The sequence below is a fragment of the Gossypium hirsutum genome, chromosome A02 (genome assembly GCF_007990345.1).
Source record: "Gossypium hirsutum isolate 1008001.06 chromosome A02, Gossypium_hirsutum_v2.1, whole genome shotgun sequence".
Classification (NCBI taxonomy): Eukaryota; Viridiplantae; Streptophyta; class Magnoliopsida; order Malvales; family Malvaceae; genus Gossypium; species Gossypium hirsutum.
In genome coordinates this window covers 15218919-15240658 of record NC_053425.1, presented here as the reverse complement: position 1 = coordinate 15240658, position 21740 = coordinate 15218919, and the positions used below count along the sequence as shown (strand labels likewise).

The following is a 21740-nucleotide window of genomic DNA, read 5'->3' as shown; positions in this document are numbered from 1 at the left end:
ATAAATATAGACAAATGGATGTCTAGATTTAAATGTATTTGGATAACTATTTGTTCAAGTTCATTCTTGATGTGAAAAATATATTTTTTGTCACAACTTTCTTTTTTGGCAATAATTTTTTTTAAATCACTGGTACCGCCTAACACACTAACAACACCATTACATAATTTTTTTCAATATATACCCATATTTTTACGGATATTTTAAAAAATATATACGGATGCTGCCTGACATAGTGGCAACACCAATAAATTTTTTTTTTTTAAAAGGTGATGATTACACGATGATTACCCAAAAAGGAGAGGTGATGCCACCGATATGTCAGGCGGCACCGACGTGAACTGTAACAAACAACCCAATCTAATAATTAAATTTTCTCCATCCCATTTGCATAATTAATTAGTTTTTTATATTATTTTTATAAACAAGCTAAAATTTTTACTCATTTTATTAAAATAAAAAGCAAAAATAACTATAAATTATTTTATACATCTAAAAATATTTTTATAATTTCTTTAACTAGTAATGATTTCATCCTTTTACCCTAACACTAAATCAATTATATACTCAAATAATAGTATAGAGATGGAAAATTAATATTATTTATCTTTGTGAAAGTAAATATTCTTTACTGTGACTTATGATGTTGATAAGATGTTTCCAAATTTCAATGTCTTTGGATATTTTTACAATTATTTATACTCGAATTATTCTTCGAAATTTGAAATGATTTGAATAAAATTATTAGGCTTAAAAAATAGGTCTAAACAAAAAAATTAAATCCGTTTAAAAAATGTGCTGAACTCAGATTTGACCATTCAAGGCCCAAGTTTAGCCCAATCTAACTTATTTTAAAGTTTATAATACTTTATATTATATTGTTTTTATATATTATGTAATTTAAAACATATTAAAAAAATAAACTTATATTAAATATATAATATTACTCTAATATAAACACTAAAATAATGTCAAGATGACTGTCGAAACCATTTTTAAGTTTGAAAAAATGGGGATCGACTTTAAAACGAGGTATGGAGTCGCCATAAATCTTTTTTATTTAGGTGTGATCGGGTCACCCTGTGATCGTTCATTTTAATAAAGCATTTTGGTTTATTAACGTTTTTGGTCTACGAAACTAGAAAACTGATTCGGGAGTCGGTTACGCTCGAGGAAGGATTAGCATCCTCGCAACGCCCAAAATTAGTACCGTATTGATCAAATAACGTCCTAATGTTGAAAACTTGAAGAGATTCTAAAATACAATTCCTTTAAAAATGTTTGGATAACTTGAGGTGGATATTGAGATTCTCTCATTCAGAAGGAATAAAATATCATATCCAGCATGTTTGGACACAACATTTCGAGCCTTCGATACAAGATTATCTCATGATTTCTAAAACTCATGCATTTGAAATTTCAAAAGGATATTTGGCTATCTGGTCAAACGGTAAATCGAAACCCAACACGATTGGGCACGATTTCTCGAATTTCCAAACACAAAATATTACCTCATTTTAATTTAAGAAAACATGGATGAAACTTCAAAAGGATATTCTGTATTTAATTGAATAAAAAATAGAAACCCAACACGGTAAGGTACGATTTCTCAAACTTCCAAACAAGAAACATTGCCTTGTTTTGAAGAATTTCCAAATAAGCAATTATAGAATCATCTTAGAGTACATTTGTTTGGTTTGCTTGGGGATAAATGACAATTGATAATGAGTGAATATGGGAATTAGAAACATGATACAATAACAAGGAATAAAAAAAACATAATTACATGCATGAAACACTAATATGTGAATACAATATGAAAACAAAAAAATGACAAATAATACACAAAACAATATGAAAATTGGGAACCGACATAACACAAAACAATTTAAAACCCATATGAAAATATACAAAGGAATAACACACGCTAGAATAATTTATATGTATATAAAAACTGATAATGTATAAACGATTATTAAAATACATAATATGTAAGAAGAAATTCGAAATAATACATAACATAATTTCAAATAAAACAAATTGATTTGACTAACGATATATATATAAAAATGAAAAAAATAATGTAAATAATGTATATACAGAAATATTAATATATGAAAGTATTTAAAAAAACAAAATATACCATTAAAATTAGGATCCTTAAAAAAACAAATTATGCATAAGTAAATTTAAAAGAATATATATAATAAATATAAAAGAATATATTTACATAAAATAATATGAAAACAATAATGTATACAGAATAGAGCTAATTTTATCATAAAATATATATGTATAATAACAAATAAGAGTATTTAAATGTAATATCATACAAAATTTTAAAACAATATTATATAAAAGAAATTTTAAAAATAATAATTTTATAATTTAAACAAAAATAAATAAACAACAACGTAATTCATCAAAGTAATTAAAAAAAATTAAAAAGATGAATGCCAAATGGATTTAAAGAAATAATGAATTATACAAATTAAAATGGAAAAAAAATTAATTGAAATAAAAGCAAATTAAGAGAGGCAATTAACAAATAAAAAAATCATTGAAATTGAAATAGGGTCTAAAGCGTAATGTGTGCAAGTGTGAGGGGATCGAAAACGATTATTCCAAGTGCTTGAACGCAGCGTTTAAGTATGGATCAAAATGAAACTTTCATAAAATTTCTAGGAAAAATTAGAAGAGGTAAAAAGACCTAATCGAATAGCATCGCAGAAGGGAATGATTAATATCAAAAATTCCCCGAAGCAGAGAAATGCGTGGATCCTCCCCGGGTTGGGTCGGTGCGCGCGCCGGCCAGCATTGAAACAGTGCCGTTTGGGCTTTATTTAAACAAAAAAAAAATTGTTTTAAAACATTTTAACCTTTGTTTTTGGTAAAAACCCTAAAACTAAAAAAATGTTTTCTCATTTCCTTCCCCATTCGGCCAGCGCCGTTCCCATCGGAGATACGACACACCATGTCCGCAGACGGTGGCCCGACCCACGTAAACGAGGTATTTAACCCCCTCGATATCCCGAGTACGACTCCGGTAAACCTCTTTCACTCCCTCTTATACTATGTGTGTGTTGTGGATTTGAATCAAAATAAAAAAAAAGAGGGAAAAAAAAACAGCATATAACAGCGACAGAACCACCTTTAAAGTATTCTTTTGGCTTGCTCTCTATTTCTCTTTTGTGTATTTTGTATTCAAAAGTCAATCCCCCCTTACAATGATTTTGTTTCGGCCTTTATAGCCGAAAAGGAAAAAAGAAACAAAACAACTTGCTCCTATTTCGTTGCACTTTCTGGTACTGCTTCCCATTTTTTTTGCAGGCATGGAGGCGCGAGCGTAACGGCTACATGGAGCGAACATGAAGGCGCGAAATGCGGGTGTGGCGTGAAGGTGGAGGCGGCGCCGGCCAAAGGGAGTGCTAAGTGCTAGGGTTTGCTGTTTCTGGGAAAAAAAAATTTGGGCCATAGGACTGGGCTTAGGGTTTTGGGTTAGTTTGGGTTTGTATTGGGTTTGTTATTTAGTGATTTGGGCTGGGCAAGGCTTAAAAATTGGACTGTTTTGGTCTTTTTTTTGTTTATTGTTTGTGGGTCTTGGGCCGGGCAATTTTGGCCCATTACAATGACTATATAAAAATTTTTCAATAAATAAAAAATTAAAAATTATTAAATATTAAAATAAAATGAAATGAAATAAATATTTTTTTAAAATAATACGGACGGACCTAAAATGAATTTAGATTAGTCTTTTGTAAATATGAAGAAATTTGAACAAAATTTTATGCTCATATTTCGAATTAAACCGAACTTGAATAAATATAAAATATGTTAATATCATGCTTTAAGTCTAACACCCATAAACATCTCTAACTCATCTCCCTTTCTAAAATGTCTCTCTATAATTAATTCTTAAAAAAAAAAATCACTTTGAGTCTGATGTTTTTCTTAAAGAAAGTCAGATGATGTTTTCAATCTTTATTTTTTAATTTAATATTTGTATTCAATGTACAATTATTTTCCATTAAAACTAATTTAAAGATATATATCATTATATATTTGTATTTGTGATGATTATATTTTAATATGTAATATATATGTTATATATTCAAATTAAAATTTAAAAATAACTAATAATAATTATTAATAATGAATTACAATAAATTAAATTTTAATATTTGTAATGGAACAACATAATAACATATTCAAACATCATTTAAATATATATTTTATATTTTCCAATATAATATTTTAAATGAACACTTTATTTTTTTTAATAGACAAAAATACTCAACACATTAATTTGTTAAAAACACATTTAAAAAAATTTATAAAACGTATGGAAAATAACTAAAACACAAATAATCTGATGCAATTACGGTTTGATAGAGTCCTTCACCAAAAGTACACACGTGATTTTTTAATACACTGACGTTTTGGGTTTAAGAGAAGATTGGATAGAATGGGTCCCCCTCGTGTTTTTCACCTGGACTGATTGGGCGGTCAAGATTTCATACTTTCGATACCTTTTTCAGATTTATTTTATAAAATAAAAAAAATCAAATTTATTTACAAGCATTTATAACACGCACAAAACATACATTTCTATAATTATACTTTTTGATGGAGTTAAAAAAAATTCGAGGACGGAAATTAAATTGTATTTTTTTATAATAATAAAAATATAATTTTATTATTTTAATAAATTATATTTTTATAATTTTTAAAGAATTAAATTAAATTAAATTATTATTATTTTAAAGTTAAAATATAATTTTATCATTATTAATTTAAAATTTTATAAATTATTATAATTTTATTATTTTAATAAATCATATTTTTATAATTTTTAAAAAATTAAATTAAATTAAATTTTTATCATTTTAATGTTAGAATATAATTTTATAATTATTAATTTAGAATTTTATAAATTATGAAGGACTTAAATTAAAATTTTATTATTTTAATGAGTAGCGTAATTATCAATACGATAACATCCATACCGATAATTTCCTCTCATGTTCATTCAAAAACTTCAGAAAAGAAAAAGAAAACAAAAAATCAAACCTAAATTAACACCAATTTAATATAATGAGACATATTTACCTGTTTTATTGAATTTTTTTTTAAAATATCAATAATCTGAAAATATAATTTTTGATTAGTGAATCGAAGTAAATGTTGGATCAGTTTTTGAAAATTGAATTTTTTTTTCTCATTTCATAACATATGCCTCTAATTGTTGCAAGATGTCGATGAGTAGCCATTGTTTCTGTTTAAGCAATACGAGCTGCTTCTGCAACGTGGCGAATTCATTCCTCATGATCTGTTCGCTATCTTCGATTGTCGCTGAGTCTAACCCTTCCTGCACCAGCCGTTGCCTCAACTTCTCGGTTGAAATCGCCACTTTGTCCACCATCGGCGCCACTACCTTACTATGGAACACCCTATGGAACATATCCTTAACAGCCTGAAGCGCCTCCATCCACGCTTCTCGATCGTCCTGCGACTCGGCTCGTAAATGAAGCATCTTCGTTCCGGTAAAGATTGAGAATCTCTTATCGTGTGATTTGCTTTGCCTGAAAGTAGAAACCTGAAACAAAAAATAAAATCAATAACTCAAAAATCAAATTCATTTTCGTTTATTTTAAACCTTTTTTCTTGACTTTGACCTCTAGATGGACTTCACCGAAGGGTTTGCGATTGGTTAGCGAATTATTTGAAAAGGAATCGCGATGGCCGGAGATAATACGGCGAGATTTTTCGCCAATAACTTTGCATCCTTTTTCTGTTTCTTGGCTAACAAGGATCTTATCAGGTCCGCTGATTTTATAATACGATAAAACTCCGTCTTGCAAAATGAACCATCTCGGTTTCCATCCTTTCCCGTAATTCACCCATTTGTAAAGCATTCCCGATATCCCATTCCCTACGATGTCGTTTATCTTCAGATCCACTTGCAGCGGAGGGATCGGATCATCCGTTCCCTCTTCTCCCAAAGGTTTCTCGTTTCTCTGGCTCATCCGATTTAAATCCACGATATCAAAAAATAGGACGCTGATGTCGACGATAGTCTAAGCCAACTGGCCGTCGACGGGTCGGAGAGGAGGACCAGGGAATGATCCAATACGGTGGAAGCACAGCAAAAAAGATGCTTTGGAAGATTTAGAGAAAAGCTGATGCGGCGACGGAGCTGGGCGGTTGGCGGTTAAATTTTGGCGGTATTGTTTTAAATTGGGTTTGCTTGGTAAGTAGTTGGTTGGCGCTTTGGGAAAGAGAAGAAAGACAGGAGATGGTTACTTCCACAATGCTTTTGTTTTTGTGGTGAGAATACCTTGGGGAGACGGTTACTGAATTATATTAAAAAACAATAGACGAAATGAAGGGATAACTGCCAGAAGATCGGTGGAGTAAGAGGAGAGGAAAAATATTAAAATCATTTAGTATTTTTTTTAAAATTTAACTAATAATGTGAAATAAATTTAATCATTTTATTTCATAAAATATGTTTTTAATTTTTAAATAATATTTTTACGTATGGTGAAAATATTGTAAAAATTGTATTATAATATTTTATATTATAAATTTTAAAATAATATATGAATAACGGATACTTTTTTAACAAATTTATAATAATAGCAATATATCAACAAAAATATGTTAATTTAATTGTTTGTGCGAATAAGACTTGAAAGAAAAAAAAAGATTAAGAATGTGGATATTATATTTTTAATATTTAAGAAATTAAATTGCCCAATTTTTTAATTTATATTAAATACTATGGGTGTGTCAACGTAAAATTGATACTTTAATTTATGTCAAATTGTAATTAGAATAAAATAAAGAGGACCAACATAGTAAAACAAAAAGATGGAAGACCCTCTAAGAATAGCTCAAAATAGCAGAGGGGTTTAAGTAGCAATTATTCCTCCCCCTTTAACTATAAATGGTCTCTTATTTTCTTTTTCTTTCATTTTGAGGGTGAAAATAGTAAATACTTTATTGATTTCCGATACCATGTTAATTAAAATAATAAGGTAAAAAATATATCATTGATTTCACACATTTATATATATGTATATATCTAAAAAATATTTGCACTTAAAATAATAAGGTAAGTAAATATAAGGGTAATTAAAACATATTTATTATAAATTTAGTAATAAAAATTTTAATTAAATTAAATCCGAATGCTTGGCATGTATTCTTAAAGGAATCAAACTATGTTTTACAGCAAAATAGCACCGTGAGTAATGAATATTTATGCTCAATACATTATTGATTTCTAATCCATGTTAATTAGTTGTATCTAAGATAGCGTACATAAATATGTTTTTTAAATATATGTATAAATATAAATAGTGAGAAATAGATTAATTAGATTTTATATATATTTATGAAAATTTTATTAAACTGTTATCTATCTCAAAGTTTTTGTTTGTAATAATAATGAAACTAATAAAATAAACTTATTTGTTGGTTGAGTCATAGCTCGATTGGCATGTGTATTGTTGCGAATTTAGGAGGACGATGGTTCAAGTGTGCTAAAACATATTATCCTTATATTTATAGGTTGGGGAGGGCTTATAGGTAGTTCTAAGCATGGTGCCAAAAATATCAAATGTGAATACTTACCCATAACAAAATATATATTGCTCTCCAAATGATGAATTACGATGTGGCTTCTGCAAATGACGTTAGAAGGTCGACAAAGAAGGTTAAACATAGGACGAACGAACCATCGGATCCTAATGACCTAGTGGGAAATGAAAAAGGGATGATAGTGGAAAGGGCTGGTGCCCAATCTATATCTTGGAAAGAAAAGCTGATGGGAAGATTTCCTGCAAGGGCTAATGTGCAGCAAGAGGAGGACTTTGAATTGGGTGATGGGGATGCAAAGGCGAAGATTATAGACGGTGTTCCATCCATAACCTTTTCTGATCGGGTACACCAATTCATCGCTAAGTGAATGGCACGGATAGTGATTGTCAAGCTACTTGGGAGAAAAATCTCTTATTTTGATATGGTTAACAAATTGCAAGCGATTTGGAGAACAAATCAACCTTTGCATATCATTGATCTGGAACACGATTATTTCTCGGTCAAATTTCAAACTAATGAGGAATATTTGGAGGTGCTGTTTGGTGGACCATGGACAATATTTGGGCATTATCTGATAGTGAGACTGTGGATGCTAACATTTTCAATGGATTAACCTTACCCAACAAGTCTGATGGTTTGGATCAAATTGCCTGGGCTACCAAAAGGTATGTATACAAAAAGCCTACTTTGGTTTATTGGCAATGTGATTGGGATGGTTGCAAAATTTGACCGAAATACGAATAGTACTTCTAAAGGCCAATTCTCGAGGATTGCAGTCTATGTTGATTTGGGAAAATTGTTGGTTTTAAAAATGCAAATTAACGAGAAATTTCAGCGTATGGAGTATAAGTTGTTGCTATTCGTATGTTTTAAATGTCAGAGATTTGGTCATAAGAGCGACTTATGCCCTCACGAATCGGGGGAAATAGAGACTTCTAAAGGGATATTGGAAAGTGGAGTTGGTAAGGTTATCTCTATGAAGGAACGAGTAGAGGGTGAAAATTTGGATCTTAGATGATTGTGGAATGAAGACAATGATAGAGCTCTAAACTGGCGGCGAAAAACATGTTGTTAGCAATAATCAAGGGGTATCAGGATCTCGGTTTGGGATTCTAAGTAGAAATCTTGAAGAATTAGATGAAAATAAATCGTCTAGCTTAAATGACAGAGTATAAAATAAGGAGGTTGGAGAGGAAATTGTGGAGAATGGACGGTTGACTAAAAGGAATTTTAAAGCTAGTGTGAAAAACAAGATGACTGTTGGTAGGAAAGTGACGATTAAGGGTAAAAATAAAGTGGTTTCTAACCTAAATGAGCCAAAAAGAGGGTCCAAAGTGCTACAACCTATTAGTAATACGATGGCTCAACCTGGGCTGAATGGTAACCCTTTTGAGGATGGTTCAAGGATGGGACCATGAATACTAGACTCTAAGTTAGAACCAATACAATTTTGGGCTGTTGAGAATGGGCTTTTTAAAGGAAGAAAATATAGTTGTTTCTTTGAATTTAAAAAAAAAAGATTTTGAAGGAGGTAAATTCTTTAGATGTTCTAGAGTGTTCCAGTGCATTTTCTAATTTGAGGAAGGATGCTGGTCAACAACAATCTATGATGGTGAAGGAGACTGGTGAAAACATAGGACATGACCCAAAAAAATCTTCGTATGTTGATAACCTTTCTATTCGGACTGATGTGGCGATTAAAGACCTTATTCAAGGCTTAAGCAAATTCGTCGTAGGTGATATGGTCATGGTGAAGGGTGATACCGCATTAGTTAAGATGAACGATGAGATGTTAACAAATGCTAAGAAGGCATGAATGGGTAGGTATCAATTTTCTAATTATTAATTGATAGTGGTAGGTCTGAATTTTAAAAGGTTTTTCTGGAATTGTCAAGGGTGTGGGCATACCCGTTTTCCAATTTTTTTGGCTGAATATAAAAAGGAATTTAAGCCAAATTTTGTTGCTTTATTTAAGACGAAATCAGTGGAAGTAAGGTTAACTGAGTGATAGCTAAGCTTAGGTTTGACAATTCTTTTAGTGTTAAAGCCACAGGATTTGTGGGGGGTATCTGGCTGTTATGGAGCTATGATATTGGTATTGATAACTTAAAGGTGCATTCAAAATTTATGCATATGAGAATATGAGTTGATGGGAATATAACTCCTTTCTTGTGCACTGAAATTTATGCAAATCCTCAATGAAATACGAAGAAGGAACTCTGGAATAACTTGAATCTAATATTTGCTGAAGTGGTGGGACCATGGCTTTTGGTTGGTGACTTTAATATCGTTTTAAGCTGTGAAGAAAGGCGTGGGGGACAGAGGCTCGAAATTTGGGTTGTAACCACTTTAAGTCTTTTGTTTCTCAATAGGCACTCTAAGATTTAGGGTTTCAAATATCAATATATACTTGGATTAGGGGCAATCTTTCTAAATGGCTAAACCGAGCACTTGGTAATAATCTTTGGTTATCTTTTGCACCTAATTCCTATGTTCACTACTTGTATAGGCTGAAATTAGATTATCGGTTCATTATTGTTTCGGCTAGTATGTCTAAAGGAAGAAAGGGTGAGAGGCCTTTTCATTTCTTAGCAAGCTGACAAACACACTCAAAATTCTACGATGTCTTTGCAAAATCCTAGAGATCCGATGTTAGCATTGTTTAGAATTTAGGGATTTCAACTTAGTGGATTAAAGAATGGAATAAGACAGCATTTGGGAATATTATTTCACAGAAAAGGAGGGCCTTGAGAAAGTTGGAACGGGTTCAAGAAAGGTTAAAACATTGTTGCTCTGAATGTTTAAAACAAAGAGAAGTGGAAATTCAAATAGAAATTGAACAAATACTATATCAAGAGAAGCTTTTGTAGTTCTAAAAGTCACGATAGAGTGGCTTTGGAATGGTGATCAAAATACAAATTTTTCCATGGTCGTACCATGAAAAGAATGAAGCAGAATAGAATTGAGGCATTGAAATTGATAGATCAGAGCAGTGTTTTGATAATGAGCTTTTAAGGAATCATACAGTTGGATATTTCTCCAAGTTGTATAAGGTGGATGATTACCATATTGGAGATTTCCCAATTACAGGGCTTTTTCCGAGGGTTGGAGGGGAATTGCTTGAAACACTCTCTTACAAGGTGAGTATGGAAGAAGTCAAACATTTTATGTTTAGTATGACTCCTCTAAACTCTCTGGGAATTGATGAGTTTCATGCGAAATTTTATCAAGATATTTGGGATATTGTAGGCGAAAGTTTTTTCAAGATGGTAAAAAATCTTTTTAAGGGAGGGGTTTTGGAGCCAAGTCTCAACAGAACCTTATTGGTTTTTATTTCTAAAAACATTGGAGCAGAAACCATTAATCAATTTCGCCCAATTAACCTTTGTACCGTGTTATATAAGGTTACCATTATACTAATTGTTATTTGACTTTGTCGAGCTATGCAAATTTTGGTGAAGCAAAATCAGTCAAGTTTTATTACTTCGTGAAGCATATCAGATAATATAGTAGTGGCACAAGAAGCTATTCACACAATGAAAAATACAAAGAGTAAAAAAGGACTAGATGGCTATAAAGGTCGACATGGAGAAATCTTATGATCGAGTTAGATGGGATTTTTTACGAGGAACCTTGTTTGTAAGATTTTTGGAATCTCTTGTAAGGATTATAATAAATTGTGTTTCTTTATCATTTATGTAATTACTTTGGAATGGTTATCTTATGGAGACATTTACCCCAACCAGAGGTGTCCTTCAAGGTGATCCCTTATCTTCGTATTTGTTTATTTTAGGTATAGAACGCTTGGGACATTTGATCAATGTGGCAGTTGAGCAAAATTGTTGGGAACCACTCATGCTTTCTCGTAGAGGCCTAGGAGTTCTCACTTATTTTTTGCAAATGATTTGATACTCTTTTGTAAGGCAGATAGGAAAGATGTTGATTGTCTAAAGTATGTGTTGTATACTCTCAGTTACTTTTCTGGGCATCGGGTTAATTAGTAAAAGACTCAGGTTTATTTCTCGAATAATGTTAATATGGAGGAACAATAAAGGCTTTGTGCCAAATTTGGTTTCTCTAAAGTCAGCAATTTAAGAAGAGAGTTGGAGTTGGTTCATTCCAATTCATCATGGATAAAGTTTGAAATTGCCTTGGTGGGTGGGATGTGCGCAAATTATCCTTAATAGGAAGACTCACCTTGGTTAAATTATTCTAATGGCAATACATAATTATTTTATGGCAACGACCCGCATTCCTATTTCGATTTGAAAGGAGATTGAAAAATTGGCTCAAAATTTTTATCAGGGGTTTTCAGTTTCAAAGAAAAAAATATCACTTGTTAATTGGGAAGATTATTGTAAACCTCTTGTGAATAAAGGACTTGAGATAAGGCATATTGTTGATCAGAATAAACTTTTTCTATTGAAACTTGGGTATAACATGATTGCTAATCCTGAAGTTTTTTTGGTTAGAATCTTATGGAATAAATACAAAATGCATGGGCTGATTCCAGATGGTATTACTCGTATTAACTGTTCCTATCTTTGGCGCTCATTGTCTAAGGTTTGGGATGAGGTCAAGAAGCGACTGTTTTGGGTGGTAAACGATGGTCGTGTGATTAACTTTTGGAATGACAATTGAGCAAGGGAAGTGGGAATTTTAAAATATCATTTTAGTGGTCATGAGATTCTTGATGAAGCAACTCAAGTTTATGATATGACTTTATCGAGTGGTATATGGAATACACAATGGTTATTAATGGTGGTTCCCCGACGAGTGGTTGAACAAACTAAGGCCTGCAAAGTACCAATGCAAGAAGCAGGGGATGATATTCTTAGTTGGCGATGGATGACAGCAGGGAAATTCTCAATGGAAGATTCCTATAAGCATCTCTTCTCTACTCATACTTTGAGACATAATGAGGGGCATATGTTACTTTAGAAGGTTCGAGTGCCTCAACGGGTTCGATTACTCCTTTGGTTATTCCTCCGTGATAGGCTTCTATCGAATGAAGAGCGCGCGAGATGGGGAACTGCATAATCCACATGCTTGTGAACTTTGCAGTGATGTTATGGAGTCGTCAATGCATCTAATAGATTGTGCTTTTACCTTTGGGGTGTGGAAATTAGTTGTACCAACAAGGATCTGGGACATTTTTTTTCGATTGGCAAGAGAAAGGTGTATATTATGGAATATTAAGAATAAAGGTAATTTGTTGTCTTTTGATGGAGAGTGAACTATTTTCTATTCTATTATCTGTTGGTTTATTTGGAAGAACAAAAATAGTTTTATTTTCTGTCATTCTAGCGGAAGTATTTCTGAACTAATCAATTCAGCAAAGATATGGACAAAATCTTTGGGGACTAAAGAATTTGCTAAACAATGGGCTTGTACATCTATGACAGTAAGAAGTTGGCAATTACCCGAATTACAGTTTATTCTTTAAAGTCTCCCCTGTTTCACTGCTCGACAGTTCTGACCACTCTTCACTAAAATTTAATTATCTCTTTGTACAAAATTCAAATAATATTATGGGTTGTTTCTCATAAAAATATACTCATTAAGGAATCTAACCATATAAATTATGTCCCATAATTATTTTTGTACAATTTTTAATGATTTTTACAAGTCAGAATAGGGGAGCTCGAAATCACTCTAACTTTATCTCACAAAAATTCAAATATCTCTTGATATGAAAGTCTTTTGCTTACACCGCTTCTTCTATGTGAAGCTAGATTAAATAGAATTTAATTTCATATCTTATTCAACCTCTAATTATATTTTCATAATTTATGATGAATTTTCAAAGTCAAACTACTGCTACTAACCAAAAACTGTTTTAGTACAAAATATTGTTAACTAGTTTATAGCATCTTTACTTCAATTCATTTAAACTCTATACATGCCATATAAATCTTTAAACATAAAACAAAACTACTGGAATTGATCTGGATAGTGTGCCTTGTTGTGTTGATCCGATTTACCAACTTCACTTCAATTCAATCAACATAAAAATATCAAACACACACAAGTAGGCTTATTGAAGCTTAGTAAGTTCATAGGTTTAAAAGTAATGCTTACCAAACATAATATTTCCAAACAATACCAAAACATTTCCTAAGTTTCCTGCCATTCACAACCACTGTTATAATACTTCACATAGTTGAGCTCAACATTAACAACTACCCAATCTCTTTCATTTGGTTCACTTCTCTTGTATTTCTTATTATTAAATTAGGAAACGGCTTACGAAATTGAGTACGTCATTATTCAGTGCCACAATTCATAAACTCAGTATGGTTTTCCTCATTGAAATACCATACCTACATTTTACAACTCGGTATGGGAAATGCCATACCTACATTTCTTAACTCAGTATGGATTTGATAATACCATACCTACATTTTACAACTCAGTATGGATGATACCATACCTACATTTCACACTTTTCCATGGAACAATCATGGTCTTATCCGTCAATTCATCACATGTCACGATACGAACGTACTCAATTCCTGCGTTTTTTCCTAATTTGTATTTTTCACATTTATTCTTTCATTAACAAAATTTTCACAATCTCACAATAAATTCATATATAATAACACATTATATTATTCAATCATTCACAAATAAACATCTAAATTCAACCATATGAACTTACCCGGCTGATTTGTAAAAGATATTAAAATTTAGGGACTATTCCGCAATTTTTTTCTTTTCCTCGTTCTTCTTTGGATTCTTGATCTATAATATAAAATTTTTTCACTCATTAGCATTTATTTGATTTCTATTTCACTTCACAATTTATGCTCTTCAAATTTTGAAATTACATTTTTACCCCAAAATTTATAGTTTTTACAATTTAGTCCCTGCTCAATTCACCCATCAATTGAACTAATTTTTCTCAATTAACAATTTATTTTATCATTATAAACTATTTCAAAACCTTTGATATTTTGAATTTCAACACCAACCTTCAATTCACAACTTTTTCACAATTAGGTCTTAAATACAATTTTCTATAAAAATCACTTAATAAAACCACCTTAATATGAAATTAGAACTTAAATTTCATAATAATTCATCATAAAATTCCCTTACCCATCTATTGTAACTTCCAATTTCACCCATAAAATCAAAAACTAATGAATTCTATAAGTGGACCTAATTGTAAAAGTCATAAAAACATAAAAATTATCAAGAAAGAGCAAGAATTAAAGTCACATGATGTAAAAATATGAAAAAACAGCTTTCCCCAGATCTTCTATGGCGTTTTTTGGCTAAGAAAATATGAAGAGATCTCTAGATTTTTCAATTTTGTCTTTATTTTATATGTTAAAATTGTAAAATTTCTAATTTTGCCCTTATTTCCCTTATTTTTCTGCTGATTTTCTTGCCCTTGCCATCCAGCCTATTCACTATCCTCTTTATTTTAACACTTGAGCTATTTAATCTTTTTAGAAAATTTTGCATTTGTTACAATTTAGTCCTTTTTATTTAATTGACTACCCAAACGTTAAAATTTCTCAACCAAACTTTAATACTAATTAAATGACACTCCATAAATATTTATAAAAATATTTATGGCTCAATTTTCAAATTTGAGATCTTGATACCTCGTTTTTTTACCCGTTTGACCTAATAAATTCTTTTAATTCACTAAATTCACCCATTCACAAATTCTTCTAAATTCTTACTTGACTCATAAATGTTAAATTACTATCTTGTTAAATCTTACTTGTCGGATTTAGTGATCTCAAATCACCATTTCCGACACCACTGAAAATTAGGCCGTTACAATAATTTTTTTCAACTAATAATTTATATTTAATAATTTGTATCAATATGTCTGCCCTCTCTAGCACGTCTCTAGCCAGACTTCTCTGGCACGTCTCTTTTCTTAGGCTTTGTTCTTGTTGAAAGTGGAGGGGTAACGGCACAATTCCAGATTGGAGGGTCTCTTGGTTTGCATAGCGGTACGTTTGATCGAGATTTATGCCTGAAATTAATGGAAAACGAGTTAGCAGGGTTATCACTCAATGAGGAAGAAGATGCCATCCTACAAGTCCAAATCGAACCGAATATAGAAGATGAGAGGAGTTTTTCAGGTTAGTGGGATGTTTTTTAACCGCTAGTATTATTCATTTTCCTGCCATGAAAGCATCTAGTTAGGGGTGTTCACATTTGGGATTTGGGTGAAAAAAGATTTCTGTTCCAGTTCTATCATATCATGGATTTGGATAGGGTGCTGAAGGGATCTCCATGGACATTTAATAATCATTTGCTAGTTTTACTTAAGTTACAATGGGGAGAAGATCCTCTAAAAATACCACTGTTTATGGCATCTTTTTGGGTCTAGATACATGACGTCCCCATTGGCATTTTTTTGGAAAATTTGGCAATGCAGTTGGGTAACTTTATAGGAGAATTTATTGAGTATGATGGTTCAAATCTGGGAAAGGGAAACACAAATTACTTGCAGGTAAGAGTTCGGATTGATGTGCGACGATTGTTAAAAAGGAGGAAACGAATTTTGTTCAATGAAAATTGTACCTATGCAAGTTTTAGGTACGAGCGACTCCCTTTTTTGTTTTTACTACGGTTGACTAGGGCATAATGACTATTTTTGTGAAGCAAATATGGCACTAGGGGTGGAAGTAGCTGAGATGGGTTAGGATTTGTCCCTACGAATTTAGTCACAGAGGGCTGTAGCAATGAACAGTGTATGGTTGAGAGAAGAAAGGGATGGGAAAACGTGCGGTGATGGCGTAGGTAATTTTCAGAATGGGGGTAATTTTCGGACTAGTACAAATAAAATAAAAGGATATGAATAATTTTTTGACCCAGTCTTGGGGTTCAGTTTGGAAGGTCAAAAAATTTTAAGAAACCACATGGGGAGTAATTCAATGTCGAATCCAACTTTAACTGACATGGAGCACGATCTGGAAGAAGGGGTTCTGATCGGCGAAGGGAGGAAGTGGGCTAGAGGGGAGATGGAGGGTACGATAGTATTGGGGTAGGAATAGGAGATTGTTGGAGGGAAATCACTTTGTATCGGCAACTGCCAAGAGGCAAGCCGATCAGGCGAAATGAAGCTGTTAAGATGGAATGTTTGTGGATTGGGGAGTCTACGGACAACTCGGAGACTTCGGTATATGCTGAAGTTACAAAATCCCCAAATGGTCTTCTTCATGGAGACGAAGATATGCAAAAATCAAATGGAAAAGATTCACAGGAGTTGTGGGTATATTCATGGGATTGAAGTGGATCCGGATGGTACTGGAGGTGGCTTATGTTTGGCGTGGAAATCGGAGGTGTGTGTTATGCTTCGGCAATACTCAAAAAGGTTTATTAATGTGGTAGTAGATGATACTGATGTGAGAGGTCAGTAGAGGTTTACCGGCTTTTATGGGTCCCCATATGTACATGATAGAAATTATTATTGGGATGCGTTGAGGAACTTATACACTGGAGAGAGATTTTCGTGGTTTGTTTGTGGGGACTTTAATGAAATAATGTACGGGTTTGAAAAGAGGGGAGGGCTTCTAAAAGATGAAAGAAGAATAGAGCTGTTCCGTAATATTCTAGTAGATTGCAGCCTAGTGGATGTAGGGTTTTCTGGGAGATAGTTTACATGAGAGGGGAAATTTACCGAAGACAAATATACACGAAAGGCTTGATAGGGGTGTTGCAAATAAAGAATGGATGGCCATGTTTCCTGAGGTAACTATCCAACACCTTACTCATTTGTTCTTTGATCACTGCCCCCTATTAATTAATACAATCAAGGTAGAAAAATGGGTGAAGAGGCAAGTTTTTAGATTTGAAGCCTGGTGGACACTGGATGAGTCATTCGAGGAAGAAGTCAATAGCATTGGGGGGTCATCATCAGGTTACTTGTTAAAGAACTTAGATATGCTAAAGCATGGTTTAAGAAGTTGGGCTACTCGGATTCAAGCCGATCGAAAGAGGCGTAAGACAGTTCTTACAAACAGGTTATCAGAATTCCTAGAAGTTGTGAGAGATGATGCTAATCTGGCTGAGTTGATCGACACAAAAATTCAACTGAACCTTGAAATAGATAAAGACGAATGCTACTAGGAACAAAGAGCACGCATAAACTGGTTAAAATATGGAGATAGGAACACTGCTTTCTTTCATAGTTAAGCTACACACCGGAGAAGGAGAAATTTGATTCATAAATTGCAGGATGAGAAGGGAAGAGAAATGGAGATCATCCCAAAAATAGAAGGTATTGCGCGGTCTTACTTTCAAAACTTATTTATGCCAGAAGATAGGGGAAGCTATGAACAGCTATTATTGGGAATTGCTAGATGTATATCTGAGAAGGATAATCAAGTGCTTACGGCATCCTAAACAAAGGAAGAGATTAAAGCCGCAGTGTTTGAGATGGGACCCACTAAAGCCCCAAGGGAAGATGGATTACCGGTGTTGTTTTATCAAAAGTGTTGGCACATTGTTGGAAATGATATACTCAACTTCTGCTTAAAAACTCTGAATGAGGAAAAAGGTTTCAAATAGGTAAATTCTACGCACATTGTACTCATTCCAAAAGTTGCTAACCCGTTAATATGAAGCAGTTTAGACCAATCAGCTTATGTAATGTGATTTATAAAATCATGGCGAAAGTTATTGCTAATAGGCTCAGAGGTGATATTGGGAAATGTATTGATGTGGCTCAAAGTGCTTTTGTACCAGGGAGATTAATCTCGGATAATGTCCTTCTTGCTTATGAAATTCTTCACACATTGAAACAAAAACGAGTAGGGCAGAAAGGTTTTATGGCAGTGAAACTTGACATGAGTAAAACATATGATAGAGTTGAGAGGAAATTTATAAAAGAAATAATGACTCGTATGGGCTTTGATTCAAGGTGGATTGATTCAAGGTGGATTGAGACTATTATGGAGTGCATAAGTTCTGTTTCCTATTCAGTAATAGTAAATGGTTTTGAAGGGGAGAAGTTTCAACCGGCAAGGGGGCTGCGTCAAGGGGATCCACTCAGCCCTTTTATGTTTCTTATATGTGGGGAAGGCTTATCTTGTCTAATGTGTTAAGAATTACGCGAAAGGCTATTGAGAAGAGTAAAAGCCAGTAGGAGTGGTCCACAGGTATCACATTTACTATTTGTAGATGACTGCATTTTATTTAGTGAAGTGAGAAGTTGAGGAGCAAGCGTTTTAAAAGAAATTCTCAAAAAGTACAGAATGTGTTCAGGGTAGTGCGTTAATTTTGACAAATCGTCTTTTTTAGTAAGAATACATCTAAAATTGAAAGTAGAGTGGTGGGCAATATATTGGGTGTGCAAAGTTCGAATGACCCGGAGCGTTACTTAGGGTTGCCTAACATGGTAGGCAGGAAGAAAAAAGAATCATTTCAGATTTTAAAAGACCGAATTAAACAGCGAATTGATAACTGGAGTACGAGACGTCTATCACAAGGAGGGAATGAAGTATTTACTAAGTCTACTCTACAAGCCATCCTAACTTACACAATGGCCTGTTTCCTTTTACCTAAGACGTTATGTGTTGAGATTGAGAATATTATTGCCAAGTTTTGGTGGCAAAAGGGACATGGAAGACTGGGTATACACTGGTGTGCGTGGAGGAACCTTTGTATTTTGAAAGAAAATGGAGGTTTCAGGTTTCGAAATATTAGCCAGTTTAATATTGCTATGTTAACTAAGCAAGGTTGGCATCTCAATTCTTATTTGAATTCCTTATTGGCAAAAGTTCTTAAAGCCAAGTATTATCCACATTCAGATTTTTTTAAATGCACAATTAGGTACCTCACCTTCACTTACCTGGAAGAGTGCCTGGGCTACAAAAGGTTTGTTACGAAGCGGGTTGAGTTGGAGAGTCAAACGGGGAACTGGAATTTCAGTGTGGGAAGACCAGTGGATACTAGGATTAGATACGATTGTTGGGAGTCACGGAAGCGATAATGAAGTTCAGTTAGTCTCTGATTTAATTGATAACACAAATAATTTGTGGAAGACAGATCTAGTGCAATGTACCTTCCCAATAGATATTGCTCAAAAGACTTTGCAAATCCCTCTGGTGGAAATCCCAGAAGTCGATTTTCAGGTGTGGAAGGGTGAGCTTTCTGGTGAGCTTTCGGTCAGGAGTGCCTACAAACTATTACAAAACAATAGCTCGGATTCTAACAACTTATTATTGCAGGCCGATTTAAAAAACTTCTACAAACAACTATGGAATTTACAACTACCCTTAAAGATTATGATTACAGTCTGGAGAGCATCATGGAACTATCTGCCTACTTTAGTTAATCTGAGATCTAAACAAGTAGTCGACACTACTATTTGTCCTCGTTGTGGATCTGGGGAAGAGGATATATCTCATGTCTTTCGGTACTGTCCTGTAGCAGTAGAGGTTTGGCAAATGTTAGACCTTTCTTGGGTAAATAATTTTATGTTTCAAAGTTTCTGGGATTGGCTTACCTGGATTTTCCAGAGGAGCACTCACCAACAATGTCGATTGTTTTGTTATGGAATATGGTTCCTGTGGGGGTCGAGAAACAAACTCATGCATGAAAGGAAATTAGAGTCAGGCAGGGAACTATCATTAAAAGTTCAAAGGTATTTGGTAAAGCTTGATGGTCTGACAGAAAGAAGGAATACCTTGAATAAGGATAGGAGTACCAGGTAGAGCGATACAAGTTCTGAGGTGTCGATTCATTTTGATGCTGCTTTTAACCATAGGGATTCCAAATCGATGGCGGGACTGGTGGTCTGGGATCGGATATGAGTTCCCCTCGCTATGAAGACTGTCTTGAACTCAAATGTTCCAACATCTTTTGCAGCAGAAACCTATGTCGGACTTCATGCGGTCAAACTTGGGCTTTCTATGGGAATACACTTAGTTGCGATAAAGGGGGATTCACGCACAGTCATAAAGAAGTGTCAAACAACGACGCAAGATAAGTCAGTGATAAGAGCAATCATCAGTGATATTCAAAAAAAGTCGGAGCATTTTCAAGAAATCAGGTTTCAATTTATCAATAGAACCGAGAATTTTTTGGCTCACAATATTACAGAAGATGGTCTAAGAAGGGAAAGGAAATGCACTTGGAAGAAGAGTTACAGAAGATGGTGTAAGAAGGGAAAGGAAACGCACCTGGAAGGAGAGGCACTACACCGCATTCATTTGGGTCCGGAGGGAAGATGGAGTAGGCTTCCAGATTGAAAATTGCCTTGTGAAAGAAGAAAGGGAACGAATAGTATACCATGGAAGAAATGAATCGGCTATCAACTGAAGCAGATGGGACAATTGGAAATGAAAAGACGTTAGAAAATGGTGTCCAGCTGCACTTTGATTCGACTAGTAATTATTTCCCTAGGTTTCCTGTTTTTGTAGCTTTAAGTATTCTGTCTCCCACTAGGGCTTTTTGCTTTCTTTATTTTTCTTTAATGGATCGGCTGGAGATACACCCAATAGACCTATTTTTAGGCTTCACCAAACCTCTGTGCTATAGTTATTTTTTCAATAAACGACTAGTCGATTTTATTCAAAAAAATAATTTTTATCAATATTTTATATTTCACATTTTTTATTTTTTATTAACATAATATATTAAAATGTTTGTCGATAATATTTCTTCATTATTAAACCATTTTAATTATCAAATATTATTTTAAGAAATTTGTGAGTTTATCAACCTTTGGCTAACTTGACACTTTCTTTCATTTGCATTTTGATTTTAAAAAACCAACAAAATATCTTAAAAATAACATAGATTTAGAATATATATAATTCAAAAGTTTTCTTTAAATGAGAGTATTGATGTGGAATGATTAATAATATATTTTTCAACTAAATGAAGAGTAGGCCATACAAAATATGTCACTAATTGAGAAATGAAGATCTTATAATCAATAATTAGTTAAGGATGGTAAAATTTTTAAAAGACCATGAGTATTCATAAATATAGTTTATTTTATTTCACAAACGATGAAATTTTGAGCAATCTTTTTACCTTTATTCCACAACAATGGCAGTAAAAGAGAATAAAGAAAATGAAGAAGATGAGGATGTTTCTAGTAATCAAGCAAAAAAAATGTAATTTTTAGTGTTAGATGATGGTTTTATTGGAAA

The 21740-nt window shown here is 33.1% G+C and overlaps 1 protein-coding gene and 2 long non-coding RNA genes across 10 annotated transcripts; 1 reads left to right on the top strand and 2 right to left on the bottom strand.

The window, feature by feature from the left end:
- The first annotated feature begins 2477 nt into the window (after positions 1–2477).
- On the top strand, positions 2478–3685 carry LOC107951441 (uncharacterized). Its single transcript, XR_001698424.2, has 2 exons — positions 2478–3046; positions 3331–3685. It is a non-coding gene; the product is annotated as an uncharacterized lncRNA (long non-coding RNA).
- A 1400-nt stretch (positions 3686–5085) lies between these two features.
- LOC107951442 (oxysterol-binding protein-related protein 1C) lies at positions 5086–6447 on the bottom strand. The gene is made up of 2 exons (XM_016886507.2): positions 5676–6447; positions 5086–5596 (listed from the first exon to the last, which is right to left on the bottom strand). Exons 1-2 carry the CDS (start codon positions 6024–6026, stop codon positions 5219–5221), a joined length of 729 nt encoding a protein of 242 aa, XP_016741996.1. The 5' UTR covers positions 6027–6447; the 3' UTR covers positions 5086–5218.
- An 8961-nt stretch (positions 6448–15408) lies between these two features.
- Positions 15409–21058, bottom strand: LOC107951443 (uncharacterized). 8 transcript variants are annotated; one of them, XR_005907749.1, is made up of 6 exons: positions 20763–21020; positions 20267–20455; positions 20087–20168; positions 19643–20004; positions 19430–19529; positions 15409–15604 (listed from the first exon to the last, which is right to left on the bottom strand). It is a non-coding gene; the product is annotated as an uncharacterized lncRNA (long non-coding RNA). The 8 variants fall into 8 exon arrangements; XR_005907748.1 differs by having other exon boundaries at positions 20267–21010; XR_005907751.1 differs by having other exon boundaries at positions 19643–19763; positions 19855–20004; positions 20087–20975.
- Between the last annotated feature and the right edge of the window lie 682 nt (positions 21059–21740).

Coding starts and splice junctions, on each gene's coding strand:
- LOC107951442 (XM_016886507.2), bottom strand. CDS start 6,026: ATGAGCCAGAGAAACGAGAAACCTTTGGGAGAAGAGGGAACGGATGAT. Junction 5,597..5,675: donor TCGGTGAAGTCCATCTAGAG/GTCAAAGTCAAG, acceptor TTTTTGTTTCAG/GTTTCTACTTTCAGGCAAAG.